Source organism: Xiphias gladius, chromosome 5 (genome assembly GCF_016859285.1).
Source record: "Xiphias gladius isolate SHS-SW01 ecotype Sanya breed wild chromosome 5, ASM1685928v1, whole genome shotgun sequence".
NCBI lineage: Eukaryota > Metazoa > Chordata > Actinopteri > Istiophoriformes > Xiphiidae > Xiphias > Xiphias gladius.
Window position 1 is genome coordinate 18833460 of NC_053404.1, and position 17277 is coordinate 18850736.

The 17277-nt window shown below is 44.5% G+C and overlaps 1 protein-coding gene across 1 annotated transcript in view; it reads left to right on the plus strand.

Annotated features, from left to right (window-relative positions):
- cnksr2a (connector enhancer of kinase suppressor of Ras 2a) overlaps positions 1–17277 on the plus strand; it is a 48783-nt gene that overhangs the window by 30048 nt on the left and 1458 nt on the right. Inside the window, exons 10-24 of the mRNA XM_040127568.1 lie at positions 53–165; positions 301–455; positions 1053–1142; positions 3607–3821; positions 6615–6666; positions 9102–9277; positions 10144–10217; positions 10356–10427; positions 11017–11084; positions 11343–11440; positions 11959–12186; positions 13295–13436; positions 13982–14206; positions 15003–15249; positions 15937–16021. Coding sequence (XP_039983502.1) covers positions 53–165; positions 301–455; positions 1053–1142; positions 3607–3821; positions 6615–6666; positions 9102–9277; positions 10144–10217; positions 10356–10427; positions 11017–11084; positions 11343–11440; positions 11959–12186; positions 13295–13436; positions 13982–14206; positions 15003–15249; positions 15937–16021 — 2040 coding nt within the window. The remainder of the gene's footprint in view (positions 1–52; positions 166–300; positions 456–1052; positions 1143–3606; positions 3822–6614; positions 6667–9101; positions 9278–10143; positions 10218–10355; positions 10428–11016; positions 11085–11342; positions 11441–11958; positions 12187–13294; positions 13437–13981; positions 14207–15002; positions 15250–15936; positions 16022–17277) is intronic.

A 17277-nucleotide genomic window follows, 5' to 3' on the forward strand; every position in this document is an offset into this window, starting at 1 on the left:
GAAACAATGATGGGTTGTTCTAACCTCATGAATCCACCTTTGCTCTCTGCAGCCGACCAGAAGCCCAGGCAGCAGTTCAGCCACACCCTCAGGCACACCCACCAAGAACTCGGCCCTGCAGGACCTCTACATCCCCCCTCCGCCTGCCGAGCCATACACACCCAGGTACCGTATCTGTGTGTCAAAGAAAAAAAAAAAAACTTCAATTAAAAACAAGTAGAAGTGTTGAGAGCAAAGAGGAGCTCTGACTTTGATGTATATTTTGTTTTCCTGGGAAATCTGCCTCTGCTGTTGCCATAGAGATGAGACGGGAGCCCTGTCTGGAGATGAGGCATCACGTAACCATGGTGGCATCAGTGTTGCCAAGCGCTCTGAGTCACCGAACTCCTTCCTGGATCAAGAGTCTCGCCGGCAAGAAGAGGAGGAGCCCGTGTACTGCACCACGCCTACATATGGTACACCGAGTTCAGTCTCATTCTGCCGTGAGGAGCCGCTTCATAAAATAACAAAAAACCGCCACGAGGGCAGGAATCGACCTGCCCAGCTCAAGGCGGTAAATAGAATGTTTAAAGAAAATGAGTAAAAACTTTGCAAGAATCCGAAATATCACATATTTGCGTTTTTAAAAAAACGAGACGTACGGTAAGACAGCTGACGACAGTGAAAGCGCTGGTATAATGCGTGCGGTCCAGAACCCGGTGGAAGGTGGGTGTAGGGTAAAAGCAAGGGAAAACTGCGAGACGTGTGAAGAACCAAGTGGCAGTTTAAAACACATTAGAATTAGGAGCATTCGTTGCACCTGGGATGAATGAAAACTCAGACCTTCTGCATCTAATGTTAGGAAAGGGAGGATGTCACATGGATTTAGCTTTCCGTGTGATTTTTCTTTTCTTTTCCTTTTTTTTTTTCCTGCTATAAACGTCCGACATAGAAGGACACGTTTCCCAGCTGATGCCTGTTCCGTACATTTGAATTCATTTACATATTAAGTTTTGTAATTGTATGAGTGTTTGTTTACGTGTGTGTATGTGTGTGTGTGCGTGTGTTTGTAGGCAGACTGAGGCCCATCTCCATGCCTGTGGAGTGTAACTGGGTGGGCGACTATGAAGACCCAGCCAAGCTTAACAGAGAAAGCCGCAGAGGTGAGTGTTGGCGTGTGGAGTGCATATGTGTGTGTGCACCTCCTGCAGAGTCTGTTAAATGTTCCCATCTCTCTGTATTATGAATAGATGAGTGTGTGTGGAGATCAATGCGCCTCCAACCCGCTCTCTAATTCTCTCTGTGATTAGCATCAGAGAGGAATGAAATAAGAGGGGATGAGAGGGGACGGGAGGAAAAAAAAAACAAAAAAAAGGCGGACGGTCGGCCCAGAGGAAGAGAAAATGAAAGGTAGGAAGAATAAAAGCGATAGGAAGAAAGGAAGAGAGACGGGAGGGGGAAGAGGAGGGAGGAAAGGAGGGATGACAGGAGGGAGAAACAGAAAAAGAAAAAAACCTATTCCCCCTGACCTCCACCTGATATACTCAGACAGTTGCCATGGCGACGCTGACAGCAGCTCTTCTCGGTGTCTCACTTTCCTCTGGCCGCTGCCTAGCAACCAGGGGAGGACAGGAGGGTGGGAACCGTGGAGAGAGAGGTTTCCTCCCCGATGGAAAGAAGTTGGTGGTGAGACGTAGAGGAGACTCAAAGGGAGTGTGTTTCTGGACTCACGTGCATGGACATGTTTGCTCCCCGTCTCTCGCGCGCACACACACACACACACACACACACACACACACACACACTAGCGCCACCAGCTGTTTATCTTGACGAACCAACTCGGATAGAGACCTGCACTGATTTGCATTTTCTTTTGCTGATTTTCTCATAATTCGGTCAAAATTAAACGACACTGGACGGAAACCCGCTTAATAATTTTCTGACAAGCAACATTTTTTTTTGTTTGGAATCGCAGCAAAACCTCATAACAAGTTTATGTTTATTAACCCCCAAATCATCAACCAGCTATACAGAACGCTCATTGTCGTTCCGATGATATTACCTGAAGGTGCAACTTGGGGAACGGGTTAACAATCTTTTTGATCATTGGGTGGACGGAGCGCTTTTTTCATCCAGGTGGTTGGATGGGTCTTTGAGGATCCGGGAAATACTTTCAGAATACCTGCCAAGTGTCAAACAACGCTGGTCAATCATCTTTTTAGACAAACCAGTGGTTACCGTCCTGACATGGATGCGTGCTAAGGCACGAGAGGAACACAAACCGGGGCTCGCTGGCAAGCAGAGTGTGCCCGTGTTTCACGAACCAAAGTTATGATTCCATGTAATGTTGTTTCTCACCAAAATGCACTGTGTGTAAAGCTGAGGCTCGACACGCGTGTTGAGTGCGTTTCCTTCCTCGTGGAACATTCGAAAAGTTGATTTTTATTTTTATTTTTATTTTTTTAGAAAAAATATTTAAAAATCACGCACTGTTTACATTGATTTTTGCCCGCCAGCCGTCTTCCTCGCACATTCCTGCCACCAACTGTCGATCGGTGGAATAGCGTTAAACGGACGGACGCGTGTCTTCGGGTCGCCCCGTGTGCTCGGGCTCCTGCATGTGCTTCCTCGCGATACGTGCGCGGTTCAAACAAAATGGGGACACGCTCGTGAAAATATTAACCCGTAGTGCTACTAGAGGCTCAAAAAAAAAAATCAACAGCAAAACCTTTTATAAAGTGAAGTGATAAAGCATCGGGATATGTGCAGTAAATGTCCAGAGGGAATCGGTGTCTATTCGTCCCTTACCTACCTGCTGACTTATCACGCTACGAATCCAGTCAGAACCCACCTTTACGGAGGAGAATAGGGTGAGTGTATAAAGTGTTTTTTTTTTTGGGTCCCATTTCTTACTAATTAAGACTCATTTTCGTCATTTTCCATTTTTTTTTTTTTGCAAGTGTTATGGGTTCCTTCGAAAGGCAGTGGCGAAGGACCTGTTTTGTTGTTCAGGTATAAACGGTGCGCCGACTCGTAGCACACGTGCTCCGCAACACTAATCAACCTGAGGGGGTGTGCTAAAAAGAAAGCGAAATTTCCAGTTTAGATTTGATCATAGCCGAAGGCTTTGCAGATGTTTGCGCTGTGTTTTGACACTTTCAAAATAAGCGATTAGCTCAGTTATAATACTCTGATTAAAGGTCAAAAGTTTTGACTGAAGTTTATTATCTCAAACACCAGCTGTCTCATTGTGAGGGATCATTTGAGTGATGTGACATTTTGGCTCCGCGTTTTATTTATATATTTTTAAAGTTTAAAGTCTCTAATTAACCCAGAAAACCCCACTCAGATTAAAAAAAAAAAAAAAAAAAAAATTGTCATAGGCAGCACTGATGAAGAACATATAACAGATTTAAAAATAAACAAAAAAACAAACAGAAGGTCAAAGTGATAAAATTATACTGCGGACAAAAATCACAAGAATCAGTCTAAATTGGGGGTTTTAGCTACAGGTAAAAGTTTAAGCTCAGGCATGTCACAGACACCCCTGATGCAAGTTCGATGTATTTGTATTTGCCGTACTTAGCGTCTCACTAGTGTGTGCCGATTGGGTTGTGTGTTTCACAGAGGCGTCGCTCATGCGTTACGTGGGGCTGCCCGGCGGGGACGAGAGGACCGCCTCTGACGACTACTCCTCCCACACAGCTCGTCCAGGTAAACGGTCCATCGACACGGCCAAGCGCGCCAAGAGGCGAAGCCACCACAGCCAAAGCCCCTCCCACTACGTCCTGCAGACAAATCAGAGGGATTCTCCACCCAGAGACCCAGCCTCCATTTATCACGTAATTCAGTTTTTTTTTTTTTTTTTTTTTTTGGTCCTTATCGTAATTTTTTTTATTTTTATTTTTTGTACATCAGCACCATTAAATGACGCTGTTTTGAATGTATTGTAATGATTCAACCCTTTAATTGACTCCTTGTTAATTCCTCCTTTCAGTTCCCTATTTGGACTGTAAATTGCTTTTTTTTTCCAAATGCAAAGGAATAGTTTGTTTGTGAAATATGCTTCTCCGCTTTCTTGTTGGGAGTTAGATGAAAAGATCGACACCACTCTTGTACGCTAAATATGTCGCCGGAGCCGGGAGAGTGTTAGCTTAGTTTAGGATGAAGGCTGTAAACGAGGGGGGGGAAACAGCTAGCCTGACCCTGTCTGAGGTTTAACAAAATCCAAATCCAAATCTTATTGTTTTAATTTGCACCAACAAAACGACAATTTTCCATTTTACGGGCGTTTGTCTGTGGGACTGGTTCTTCTCGAGCACAAAACCCTCAGAAAATTGGCAAATTTGATCTTTTACGCTTTGTTTTTTGAATGGATTTTAAAAAGCGATATAACGTGTTTATTACTGAGTTTTAGAAGATTTTGCAGATTTTGATCCCTTTGGACAGAGCCAGGCTCCTTGTTTCCCCCCGTTTCCAGTCCTTGTGCTAAGCTAAGCTAACCAGCTGCCAGTTGTACTGTATAGACGTTACTGTACAGAAGTCAGAGTGGTATTGATTAGAGCTGCGATGATTACTCGATCAATCGATTAGTTGATGGACTGTAACGTCAACTATTTTGATAATCGTTTAATCGTTTCAGTTATTTTTTTTAAGCAAAATTGCAAAATATTCTCCAGTTCCAGCTTCTCACATGTGACGATTTGCAGTTTTTCCTTGCCATATATGACAGTCCACTGAACATCATCAAGATACAAGAATATCTTAAGGCCTTAGTCTATTAATAAGACAAAAGAAGCAAATTGAAGTGAGCGCCATTTTTTTCCCATATTTTAACATTTCAAAGACTAAAAAATTCATAAATTAATCAAGAGAATATTCTGTAGATTAATCGATAATGAAAATAGTCCAAATAGTTGCAGCCTTATTATGGATCTGTTCATCTAACTCTCAGCAAGAAAGCGAATAAGCACATTTCCCAATGTGTCAAAGTATTCCTTTAATATAAGGTCTATATAATCTAAGGCCAAAATAGATTAAAGAAAAAAAAGAAGGGTGAGCGATTGCATTGTGTTGTTGCATACTGCAACCCGGTGCACGCAATAAGCTACCAGTCATTTGTTTACCGTAATGTTTTTGTTTTTTGTTTTTTTAATTATCTAGTTGCACCTTTTTCACAACTGAGCCGGCCGCTAACGTTCCAAGCTGGTGCTGCTAAATAAGGCTGCTCGCTCTCACCTTTAAGACCGTGTGGTGTTTGTATCTGTTATGTTCATTTATAGTTTACCGTTTTTTGTCTCAGTTTACCATTATTTTTTTATTTATTTATTTATTTATTTTTTTTGCACACATACTTAATGTCTGTTCTGTGTTGCTCAGTGGTTCCGTGGGGAACGGACATTTGGTTTCCCCGTATGCGTGACATGCACATGTGTGGAAACGACATTCAGTCTGAACAGTCCGTAGTTCAAAACCAGACCGGAGAGATTTGAGAAAAAAAGAAAAAAACCTTTGAGCTTTTACCCCCGATGGAAAAAGTGCTGTAGCGACGTGTGATCCGAGCGATTGTTGACTCGTTATTACCCCCTGTCACTTCCGTGACATCCGTCCCGTCCTGCCTGTCCGTCCGAGCTCGCCGCCCTCCGGTCCAGTCGGTCAGTTTGGCCAGCGGTGACCTTATACGTCTTGTCAGCATCGCTTTGGAATTTAAAAATTGTTTGCGTGCGTGTGTGTGTGTGTTTGCTCGCCCGTGGTTGAGTGTGTGTTTACGGTGTGCGCGGACGCTGCGATGGCAGATGGCGTGTCAGTGGGTGTGGGCGGGCCCGTGTCATCTGTCTTGCCGAGCGTGGGGGCTGTGAACGGCCGAGCTCCAGCCTCTGACATGTGTAATAATGTGACATCGGAGCTGGTCTGTTGCCCCATCTGACCCGTCGAGAGGGGTCACGTCTTAGAGGCGCCGGCCGGAGTTCGGTGTTTTCGAGGAGAGGTTTTCAAACTGCGGGGCAGGAGGGAGAGACGTGAGGTATCAAGGAGCTGAAAGGGAAAGGAGCATCAAAACTCGTACTCCTCCTTCTCAGAGTCGTAACTATCGAATCTCTGCGTATAACAATTAGATACTCCCTTAATAATTAGTACCAAATTGCATAGGCCTTTCATGGAAATATTCTAGTACCTTGCATGTAAAAACCAGCTGAATTGGTTGCGGAGGGGGAGGTTGTTACATGTTTGTCCCTCACATTTTGCCTACTCCTTAATCCCAGACGCCCCTGAGCCGTATTTTCTCACCTTTCCCATCACCTGGACGTCCTACTGTGCCACGACTCCCTCTCCCTCCCTTCCCGTCCCTCTGTTCTATCTTTAGAGGTGTGACGGCCGCTGATGTCCTCCGTGAGGCCGACTTTTCCATCCCCACATGTGCGTGTGAAAGGAACAGATAATGAGAAAAAAAGTTTCCTTTTGTATCCATGCGCCCTCTGCCCTCCTCTGCTCATCTCCTCTGCTCCCTAAGATCTGTCATGTTTTATGTCCCGGGATTCTTTGCAGCAAACACAGGCCACTGATTCATCCTGACAGCCTGCCCTCTCTCTTCCTCTTCCCTCTCTCGCTCTCTTTCTCTTCTTTCCAACCTCTCTCAGACGTACCAGCAGTCCTCCTCGCTGCAGTCAAAGCACAGGAAGAAGAATAAAGGTAAGCAGGAGAGCCACCTGTTCGGTTTAGCAGGAGCAGGAACTGCCGCCGCGCCCCAGATGCTCGCCAGTTGTGGTCGTTCACCCCTTTGCTCTCTCAGGGATGCAGAACTAATGGACGTTTTATGAAAATACGGGAGCAGCTGCTGCTTCCTGGGACGAGCTGTGCAATTATGAGGAAAACAAAATGAGACAAAATTCTGGGACTTTTATTGGTCGTATTGTGTTTATAAGCAGTTGTTGATTTCCAGAGGAGTTTCCATGAAAGAACTTCTCCATCTCTACCCAAGTAGCTAATCATCCACTATCCTGTTGTTATAGTTTTGGTTTTCACTTTGGTTAACTACGATGGACTACGATGGTATCAACACACAGAGACATGTTTTATAGATCTGCCTGCTTTTTCACCATATTCATCTATACCAGTACCTAGGACTTGCATTACAGTGAATATATACTTATAGTCAAGATGTATTGTCAGCATTAGGGCAACTGCTGATTATTTCCATTATCGGTCAATCTGTCTGTGCGTTTTTAGATCCGTAAAATGTCGCAAAGTAGTGGCAAAGGCCCGTCGTAATTTCCCAGAGCTGCTTCGGATGGCTTGATTTGTCCAACCAGCGGTCCAAAACCCCCAAATATTACATATACAGTCATGTAAAACAGAAATAAGCAGCAAATCTTTGCATTCGAGAAGCTGGGACCAGTGAATATTTGTACTTTTTTGGTTGATAAATGCCACCGATGTATAATTGTTTATCAAAAGTGTTGACAAGCTTTGCGTCTAATGACTAACTGTTCAGTTGACTCATCACTTCAGCTCGGGTCAGTGTAGCAGTCATTTTAGTGCTATTCTTTGCACAGTAATGTGGTAGTCTATGAACTGCTGTACATTTAAAGATATTGGTCGGTATCGCAATTATTATACCCCACTTGGCGTTTGACAGTTTTGGTAGAAAAAAGCGATGGCAGCTCTTTGTTTATGCCGTCTGTCGAAATGTAGATTAAAACCTCTCAGACCATAGCGCTCTATGTTCTAACAGCCGAGAATTTATCCCACTGGAGTTGTTGTCTGGAGTCATTATAATCCCCACAGCAAGATCATTCCGTCGTCAGGAAAAAAAAAAAAAAACCAAAGCATTTTTGTGCAGAGAGCACCAAATGTGGATTTTAACACATCGTGCTCATTTCACAGATCTGGATGAGTCCAGACTGGACTGCGGAGCGAGGCAGCTCGCCGTCTGTTCGCTATATACTGTACACTTAGTCCCGACGATGAATCCACGATGTCTGAGAAGGGCAGTACTGTAAAGACAAAAAAAAACACTCGCGTTTTGGTCACATTTCTTTATGGGGCATAGGAAGTCACCCCCCCCCCATCTATCTCGTTGTGAGATCAGTTCTTTCATTTCTTTTATAAAATTTTCGTTCTGTTTCTTCAAACGGATGAAGATGATTGGTCGCCATGTACCCTATTTTTTCTTTCTCTCCCTCTTTTGTCAGGAGATTTTCCCGTCTAACTCTCGCTCTCGGTTTCTTTGCCTCCTCGACTTGTTTACAGCTATTGAACGAAAGTTTCAAACTATGAACGTGGTAACGTGATAATGTTTTTCACTGGTGCTTCAAATGCAGCAGGTAGCACCTTTTATCAAACAGGTATTGAAATATTAGTCACTCCTTGGGTCCGGGCTGAGACAATCTTCATTTTCTGAAATAAGTCTCACCCAAAGCCAAAAATTCAAATCGGAGATGGTATCAGTTTTAGTTCAGTCCAGGGCTGCTGCACACAAAATTAATTATCACTATTTGAGGGCACTTTTCTACATTTTTCAGGAGGTATAGTTTCCATCCATATCTGAGTATATAACTTATTAATTAACTGCGGAGTCTCTTCTTTTCACACTCTGTGTTTGAGCTTTAGGTTTCTTGCAGTGCACTGAACTTCACGAGCTCTTTCCTGTGGAGATATACTATACGCTGCGCTCTCTCCATTGCCACAGAAATAAATGGAATATTGAATCCCCCCCCCCCCCCCCTTTAATGTAGCAAACCTTCTGATACAGCACAATGAAAGTTCCCTCATGGTCCTCTACCGGGAACCAAGTTTTCCTCGGTAATCTCTAATGAGGAGCCTGCTGAGAAAAATGTTACGGGGCTTTTATGCCAGAAGGGGAAGGCAATTTTTATTGAACACCTCTCACCTTGCTGCAGTGCAGCAGCGTTGTGTCAAATCCGGAGTCTGAACTCTTGGCAAGAATCACTGCTACATTAGAAAGCCGCATTTTGCAAATGATTTTATTCACACTACCACGAAAGACTTCAGGGGAGCACTTACAAGCAGCTCCGGAGCTATGCTCTTTTTCTTCTCCTTTGAACGCACGCTTCCTTTCAGTCTTCCGATTTATATCCTCTGCTATTTACGGCGGTTTGTTCCAGGACGAGGTTTGGCCTCCCTGAGTCGGAGGCGCGTTTCCTGCAAGGCGCTCGGCAGAGGGGACTGCGAGGGCTGGCTGTGGAGAAAGAGAGATGCAAAAGGTTACTTTTCTCAGAAATGGAAGAAGTACTGGTTCGTTCTGAAGGACAACTGCCTGTACTGGTACATCAACGAGGAGGTGAGTCTCAGTTTTTATTTGTGTCCCTGTCGAAAGAGTTATTTCATGTGTCAGTTTTCCCATAAACTGGGCGTGTTTGAGAAAGCAAGACTGACAGAAAGGAGTGCTGACATTTATCAAAGTCTGTGCCTGCTGTGACGCAACGGAGGCTATGCACGTTTTTTTGAAAGCGCTGTTTTGCTTCTCTGTGACCAAGACAAAGGGAGAGAACACCGGGCACAAGTTACCCTGAAATCTGGTGCCGGCGTATTAAACTTAAAGAATTTCATCCTGATTTCGTTTTAAATTTGCGTCACGTAAAAGTTTAGTGAACTCTTTGAAATGTTTCAAACTTATAGCAGACCTTCATGGTCTGTACTGAATATTATATATATATATTTATTTATTTTTTCCCGGCCATGCTAGCGGTACAGCTCTACGAATGGCTACGTCGGTCTATCACTCCACCCGACTGAATTATCCCAACATCTATCAGACAGATCGCCATGGATTTTGTACAGACGCCCATATTCACACGAGGGTGAATTCTACCCGCTTTAACGAGCCCCTGACTTTTTCCTCTGACGCCACTACGAGGCTCAGGCTAGTGAAATGTCTTGACAACTATTGGATAGATTGATAGCAAACACACGTTTCACGGCTCGTGCAGCCTGCCTCGATATCTGCTCTTTTGAGTGAGTCCTCGTTTCCCTGAATCCCTACAACGGGTACGGGCGGGTACAAAGTTAGCACGGGCCGTAGGGCCCCAGTGGCCGCCGTAATCTCACCAGACTACAATAAACTGGAATTTTCCCTTTATTTCCCGCTTCCCTTGAGCTTTTTATTTGTCTTCCTGATTGATAGCTTCAATCCCTCTTTCTGTTCAGGATGAGAAGGCAGAGGGTTTTGTCAGTCTTCCGGAGTTCAAGATCGACCGGGCCAGTGAATGTCGCAAGAAGTAGTAAGTGCATGATCAGAACAGGTCTATTGCATATTTATGTGTATTTACTTGTCCACGTGCATGTGCAGTTTATGTGCTCTTATGTATGAATGTTTTGCCTGCAAAAATAACTCCCTCTGTCCCCCCATGTTTCTCTAGTGCTTTCAAAGCATGTCACCCCAAGGTCAAGAGTTTCTATTTTGCAGCAGATGGAGTGGATGACATGAACAGGTAAAGCAGCAGGTGCTAAACAGGGACGAAGGTTACGCAGAAGGGGAAAATTCCCGGCTGGGTGGCAAGAGTGCGGCTCCCTGTTTAAAATCCCCAGAACAAATATGTTTCTCATTTGATGATAAAAACGAGGGCTGCGTTTATGCGGGACGTGATGAGTAACAAAAAAATAAATAAATCATTTAGAGGCAAAAGTTTCGATCTGTGCAAAACCCTCTCCAAATGAAGTCTGAAATAGATCGTTTCCCTTGTTTCCAATAAGTTGTCAAACTATTCCTTTTAAACAGCTATTTTTATGATATTTTGATATAACTGTGATTTATCATAGCTAGCCCACTGGTCCTTTTTCCCACCATTACATTTAAATGTGCATATTTATTTTACTTTTCGATCATCATTCGAATTAAGATGTTTTTTCCTTAATGCATTTGGTTGTGTTCATTGTCAGTGTAATGTGGATTCAGCCTGCAGGTTCATTCGTTTTGCATCCTCCTCTTTTTTTTTTTTTGTCAGTTTGGGTGTTGCGATGCTATAAATCCATTTAATCCTAACCTGATCTTCACCTCCGGACGCTCTGTCCCTCTGTTAGATGGCTGAGTCGTCTCAACATGGCTGCCGTGGGCTACGCCGAGCGCGAGAGGATGCGCCAGGAGCAGGGTGAGGGTTCATTCTGTGACTTGCCCTAGGGCACTTCAGCAGCTGGTTACCGAAGGACGGTGTCTTGGACCACCAACATACCCCTGCTGTATTCCCACTGGACTTTCAGTGTGGTTATGATGCAGTATATTTATTTTAGTGTATTTTCCACCTCCCGTGGTGTATTTATGATCTTTGTGTGACGTGCCTGAGAGGGACTTAGAGAAAAATAGATGGGTAGCTTGTGTTTCTGACGGTACGCGTGTGGGTTTCCTGCAGATTACTGGAGTGAGAGCGAACATGAGGATGACACCACCTCCAGCCCCAAACAGGACAGTCCCCCACCTCCATACGATACCTACCCACGGCCTCCATCGGTGAGTCACACACACACACACACACGACTATATAACATGCTCATATAATGCACATACTGTACTGTGAGGCAAAAATCATGCTCACTGCTCCTCCACAGTCCATTGTAACAGTTAAAGTTATCGTCAGTCGAGCCTACAGGGAGTGGTAGGGCTAAATTTGATATAATTGTCGTTATAATTGGTCCTGGAACTGGTTGCTCTACATTAAGAGTCTTTGTCTTGGAGCTGTTTTTTTTTTTTTTTTTTTTAAGCCTAGGATAAAAGGAAAAACTAAAACAACAAAAGTTATTACAGCACCTTTTTAGTTCAAGTAATCAGGTTCACCAGACACACGGGCTGCTAAGTTTTTAAGATAAGAGTATTTGAAAATCATGGTAATAAAGAGTCTTTTTGTTGTTTGCCTTTTCTAAAAACACTCAAACGCAGTCATACGCCCCAAACACTGTCATTACGGTTGAACGACGCACAGGTGTTCAACTGACGTCGGCCGCGCCGTCGCTCTTTCCTCTCTCTGTTAGATGAGTGCCTACTTGGAGGGCCGAACCACTCGGCTGTCCTCCACCGAGACGTCGCGCTCTCGCTCTTCCCAGGAGGACTTCCTGTGTGGCGAGCCACCGGCGGCGGCGGCGGCCGCCGCAGAGCCGCAGTACCACCCCGGTCCTCCGGGGGGAGGCACCACACACAGTGGGAGAAAGCCGGGGGGCAGCACCAGCAGCGACGTGCAGTACAGATGCGATCCTGTCGAGGTCTGTGTGTGATGTTTTGTCACTAAATAAATGCGAAAGGTGATGGTTCTAAAATTATACATAAAGTAATGAAGAAGATCACGTATGTAATGAGCCGTGTTGAAGCTAAATACTGTGTATTGATGATTTCAGACAGACGGGTTCTTGGTCCTTCGACCCCTCTGTCATCTGTCTTTCAGTCTGTCCGTCTGTTACAGAGCAAAATATACTGTATGAACAAATGGTCTGATTTTCACGAAATATGCACTGAATATTTATCAAGTAACTTTGGGTTACTAACTGTTCTTTTCTGTAGATCGGAGCAAAATTTAAAGCTGTTTACCAGACATATCAATGTGTAATTTGCTGCTTCCCATATTCGTGCTTCCTGGAAAATAATCGTTTTCCATTTCGGACTCTCTGTGAGCTTTACTCTCGCGGCACTTTCAGGGTTAAAATGTCAAATTTGCACTCAGTGTGATGCCATAATGTAATTGGCTCACAAATTGCTGATTGCATTCATCCTGCCAATGGGGATTTTAATAACCTTAGAAATTATTTTAATGGCCTTTGTTCCCAGGGCCGCCCTTCATTTTTGTCCCCGTTTCTAGCTGTTAGAATGTTGTTTGTTCTTCCTGCACTTGTATTGTGGTGTGTAATGAATATCGCAGCCAATACGGGGCCAGTGGTGGAACATAAATAAAGTTGGTTTTTTTTGTTTTTAATTTCATTTATTTCATTTTTTTGTTCATTCATTATTATTATTTATTACCTTTTAAATGAACCAAATCTGGCAGTTTTTCGAGTTTTTAAACATTACACGGATAAAACGAAAATCCTCGCTTTAGCTGCCAGGTTTCGAACACTGTCTGAAGCAAATGAGTATACGTGCCATCCACCTCGCTGCATTAAAATTAAAAGATTATGTTTATGTTCAGTATGTAAACATAAGCAAAACTACAAACGCTTTTGTATTGACAAGACGTCAACATTCACCCCCCCAAAAAAAAACAACCAAACATTTTTGTTAGCATTGCATACCTGACTATTCTTCAAAAGATTTATCTGAGATGAATAATGTTCCGTCGACGGCTAACATTACGTCTGTCCCTGCTGTTCCTTCCCGCAGTACCGATCCAGTCCCGCCGGGGGCAGCAGCGAGACGGGGTCCCCGGGCCGCTCCTCGTCCTCTCAGAGGCGTTCTTGGCAGGACCTGATTGAGACACCGCTGACTGAGGCTGGGCTGCACTATTTACAGACCGGACCGTTAGGTAACGCCCCGTTTAACCGGAGGCTTCGTGGATCCAACCGGTTGACGTGACCTGAAAGATAAATATTCCGTGACGTCTGAAAAAACTCGGAAGGTTTAACAATTTATATACCGACACTGAGAAATGCGTAGAAATTGTGTAGGTTTGTTGCTGCAGCACTAGTGTAGTTCGTGTGGTCGTTGGCCTTCCTCCAGTTACTTGGGCATCGCTCTACGGAGGATTTCACCGTCATAATACTGTATATGGTGAAACGTTTTGCAAGTAATAAAGTAAAAGAAAAGATTTTATGACTCTACACCAAATATGTTCCGAAGAGGTCTGGGTTGTGTGGTTAGGTTTGTTTGTAATATTTTTAATACAGCATTCCTTGTCCCTGGCATAATGTTTGGAAATGTGTTGTATGTATGTGCAAGTACTTTATGTTCATACATGTACTTTATGTATGAGTGATGCCTCGCTGATAATTCTCTTCAGTAGTTGATTAGTTTGACCAAAGATGAAACTCTCATTTCTCTGTTACTCCTCCTCTTTTCTTTGTGTAACAGAGGACGCCGTCTTTGCCGAGCCTGGTCCGGGAGGCGGGACTATGACGGCCGGGGCCGTCTACACGCTTCCCGCACAGAGGAATGTCCCGTTGCCCGTGGCGATGCAGAGGCTGATTCCCATGGCAACGCAGGGAGGGAAACCCCGCAGCTTCACACTGCCGAGAGACAGCAACCTACACACAATCCTCACGCCCCCTGCCAAAGAAGAGCAGCAGACGCACAACGGTAAGTTCGGTCGGGAACATGCGAGTGGTGTGGAACACTTCAGAACATACGAGAATGGAGAAGAGCACAAAGATAACACATTTTGTGCTGTGTTGTGTGCGGGCGGGTGGGCGGACGTCAGGTAAAAGCAGGAAGCAAAAATGTGTCTCACTCCGAACGACAGCCACCGGAGACCCGAGAGAAAAGAGATTGTTTTAAGTTGAAGACGTTGACGTCAGTACATGTGCCAGAAATAAAAACGCTCTCAGGCAGACACATTTCCATTTAAATCATCATCCGTATCCAGTAGGGGCAACGCAGACTCCAGTCATACACTGATCTAATGAGGCTAATGAGACAATGGTGCGCCCGTTGCCAAGGTGAGCCCAGCGGCATACAGGAAGAAAAGTGCCCCACTAAAATAGTAAACAAGACTAATTTATGTAATCAGGTGATCTGATAGATTTATTAGGAAACAGAAAATGAAAAAAAATGAACGAAGATATGAACTATGAAATGTAATAACCATATTCATTTGTCAAGCAGTTGAATTAGCAGGAAAGACAAAGACAGAGCAGGATTTATCCTTATTAGTAATCATTCTATAGAAGTCATTATAAAGTGGGATACGAGTGTTGGGGTGTGTGCTGCTGTCCCCCAGTGGCTGCTCTGAGACACAACTCGATCTAATCAGATTTCTGACTGCTCTTTAGCCTTTAACTTCAAAGCTGGTGACACGCGTGTGAATGGAGGAGTGAATGAGGGTCTAAATACCCGTTAACTGTGTGACTCTCTCTCTCTCCTCCTGCGTTGGAAGGTGGCAGCGAAGGCGCCTCCCTCGGCGACCTGTTCCGAGCGTGCGAGCAGGGCGGGGTGTGCCCCTTAGGCCGCGGGCCGGAGGCCAAAGGTCAGTCCGAGTTCAGGCAGTCGTTCCTCCGGCGGGCCGCCGACCCTCAGCTCAACGAGCGCCTGCACCGCCTCCGCATACTGACGTCCACGCTGAAGGTTGGTTCACACTCTCGTGCCCCTGCGCGTGTCGACACACAGACGCGTGTACCAGGAACGTACTAAAGGTGTAAATGTGCACGCAAAAACACACACCAGCATAAATACATGGATATCATGCGATTTATTGCTGCAAATAAACATTTTTTCCACTAAGATTTGTTTCATATTAGAGTTATAATCCCTAAGACTTCTGCTTTGGTTGAACTGGCAACACCCATGGTTACCGTAGTAACGTACTACTTCTTTGTCAGAAATACAGAAAAAACAGCAACTGGTGTATCTATTTACAGTGCAGCCAAACAGACTTGTCTTGATAAAGAAGTAGGTAAAAAAAACCACCGTCTGATTTAGTACTGCACATGGTGCAGATACTTTCTTTTTCCATTCCTCCCTCCGATATTTAAAACGGATGGTCTGTGGGAAAAAAAAAAAAAAGCCCAAAATGATCATGTTTTTGTCTTGCAGATGCATTTCTGATGAACCGTTGCGTTCAGCGCCCGGTTGCCAAATATACTGCGTTTTTCCTGCGACTGCTTCGCGGTAAAAGGCCGAGCCCGTGTTTCGCCAGTTGAACGCTTTTAGTACGGACGGGAAGCGAGAGGAAATGTTTGCTTTGTTTGCAGAAAAAGTTCAACTATAAACAGTATCAAAGTTGAGGTCTAATTCAATGAAAGTCTTAAGGATTATAACTTTAAATTGCAATATGTGTCATATCTCGCACATGTCTCATATCCCACTGTCAGATCCCACAGAAACCGAGGGTGCACTTCTTCCTATATCTTTGTTCACAAGCCCGTCTTTCACCCCCTCCGTGGTGAAGTGTACTCTGTATGCGGCCGGCATATTCCTTTACGTCCCGCTCGACGTAGCGCACGTTTGCTCCTTCTTAAAACTGAAAATCTCATCGTTTTCTGACCAAAGTCCACCGTTCTTTTCTTATCCGGCGTGGACGGGGTTAAAGTAATCACGCGCACGCACGTGAACGCACCTCACACTATTAAATGTGAGCGGGGCGAAATGGATGAAATGGTACTCATAATTATTTTATAAAGCCATAATTAGAAGATACCGTCACGTGCTTTTTTAGGTGTGATTCACTGTTCATTTCTGACCATGATGTACACGTATACACACACACACACACACACACACACACACACACACACACACACACACACACACACACACACACACACACAAGTGCTGGAAAATGTCTCTGTCTTGTTAGTTTTAGTGGTGTCGTCTGTCTTAGTCTGTCTCCTCGGTTTTGTTTTGAGTCTTTTCTATCGAGCTCTGTCAAGCAGCCGTCTGTGGCTTTATGCTATAGGAGCAGCAGTTATGTTCCTGGGCTGGGTGCCTGTGAATGGCTCGTTTGCTGTGGCTGCTGTTTTTTTTTTTTTTGTCTCTAGAGTTTGTATCTTTTGTTTGCTTCCTCCGTGTACGTGGGCGGGGATGGTTTTGGCGTGGCCGTGGGGGGCTTATGTCGCTTGTGCGTGTGGATACGGTGGCTCTTTCTCGGGAGGATCTGTGGCTTTGGCTGCCCGAGTCTGCCGGTGCAGGTGTGGTGGAGGAGCTTACGTGTTTGTTCCCTGTCTGGCGTCTCCTAAAGGAATACATTGAGTTTCAGGGGGAGTTTGGATGAAAGGCTTCTCTGTCAAATAATGAGACCATCTAGTAGACACCAAAGTCACCCGTGTGACCCTGGTAGACCCTACCCTTAATTGCTATTTACAAGGGAGCAGATTGTACTTGTGTGTTCAGGCGGCAGTGACTTACCTGCACTGGTTTGCAGGGGGAAACAACTGAGGCGTGCATATTTTCTATTTAATATCGCCATCGTAGCTGACGGAACCGTGCCCTGGAGGTGACATCTGCAGCATTAAAGACTGGAAAGGATTGAAAACTCGCTTAAGTGGACAGACCCAGACTTAAACAAGCAGTATTATCTGTTGTCATCAGTTGATTGAAACAGTCAGTTTGGATATAAGGTAGCGGCCTACAAAGTAAGAAAGTACCTTTTTATTAATCCAAAGTTAATTTTTTTTAACAAATATTACTACTGAAATATCACTAAGTCCGTGTCC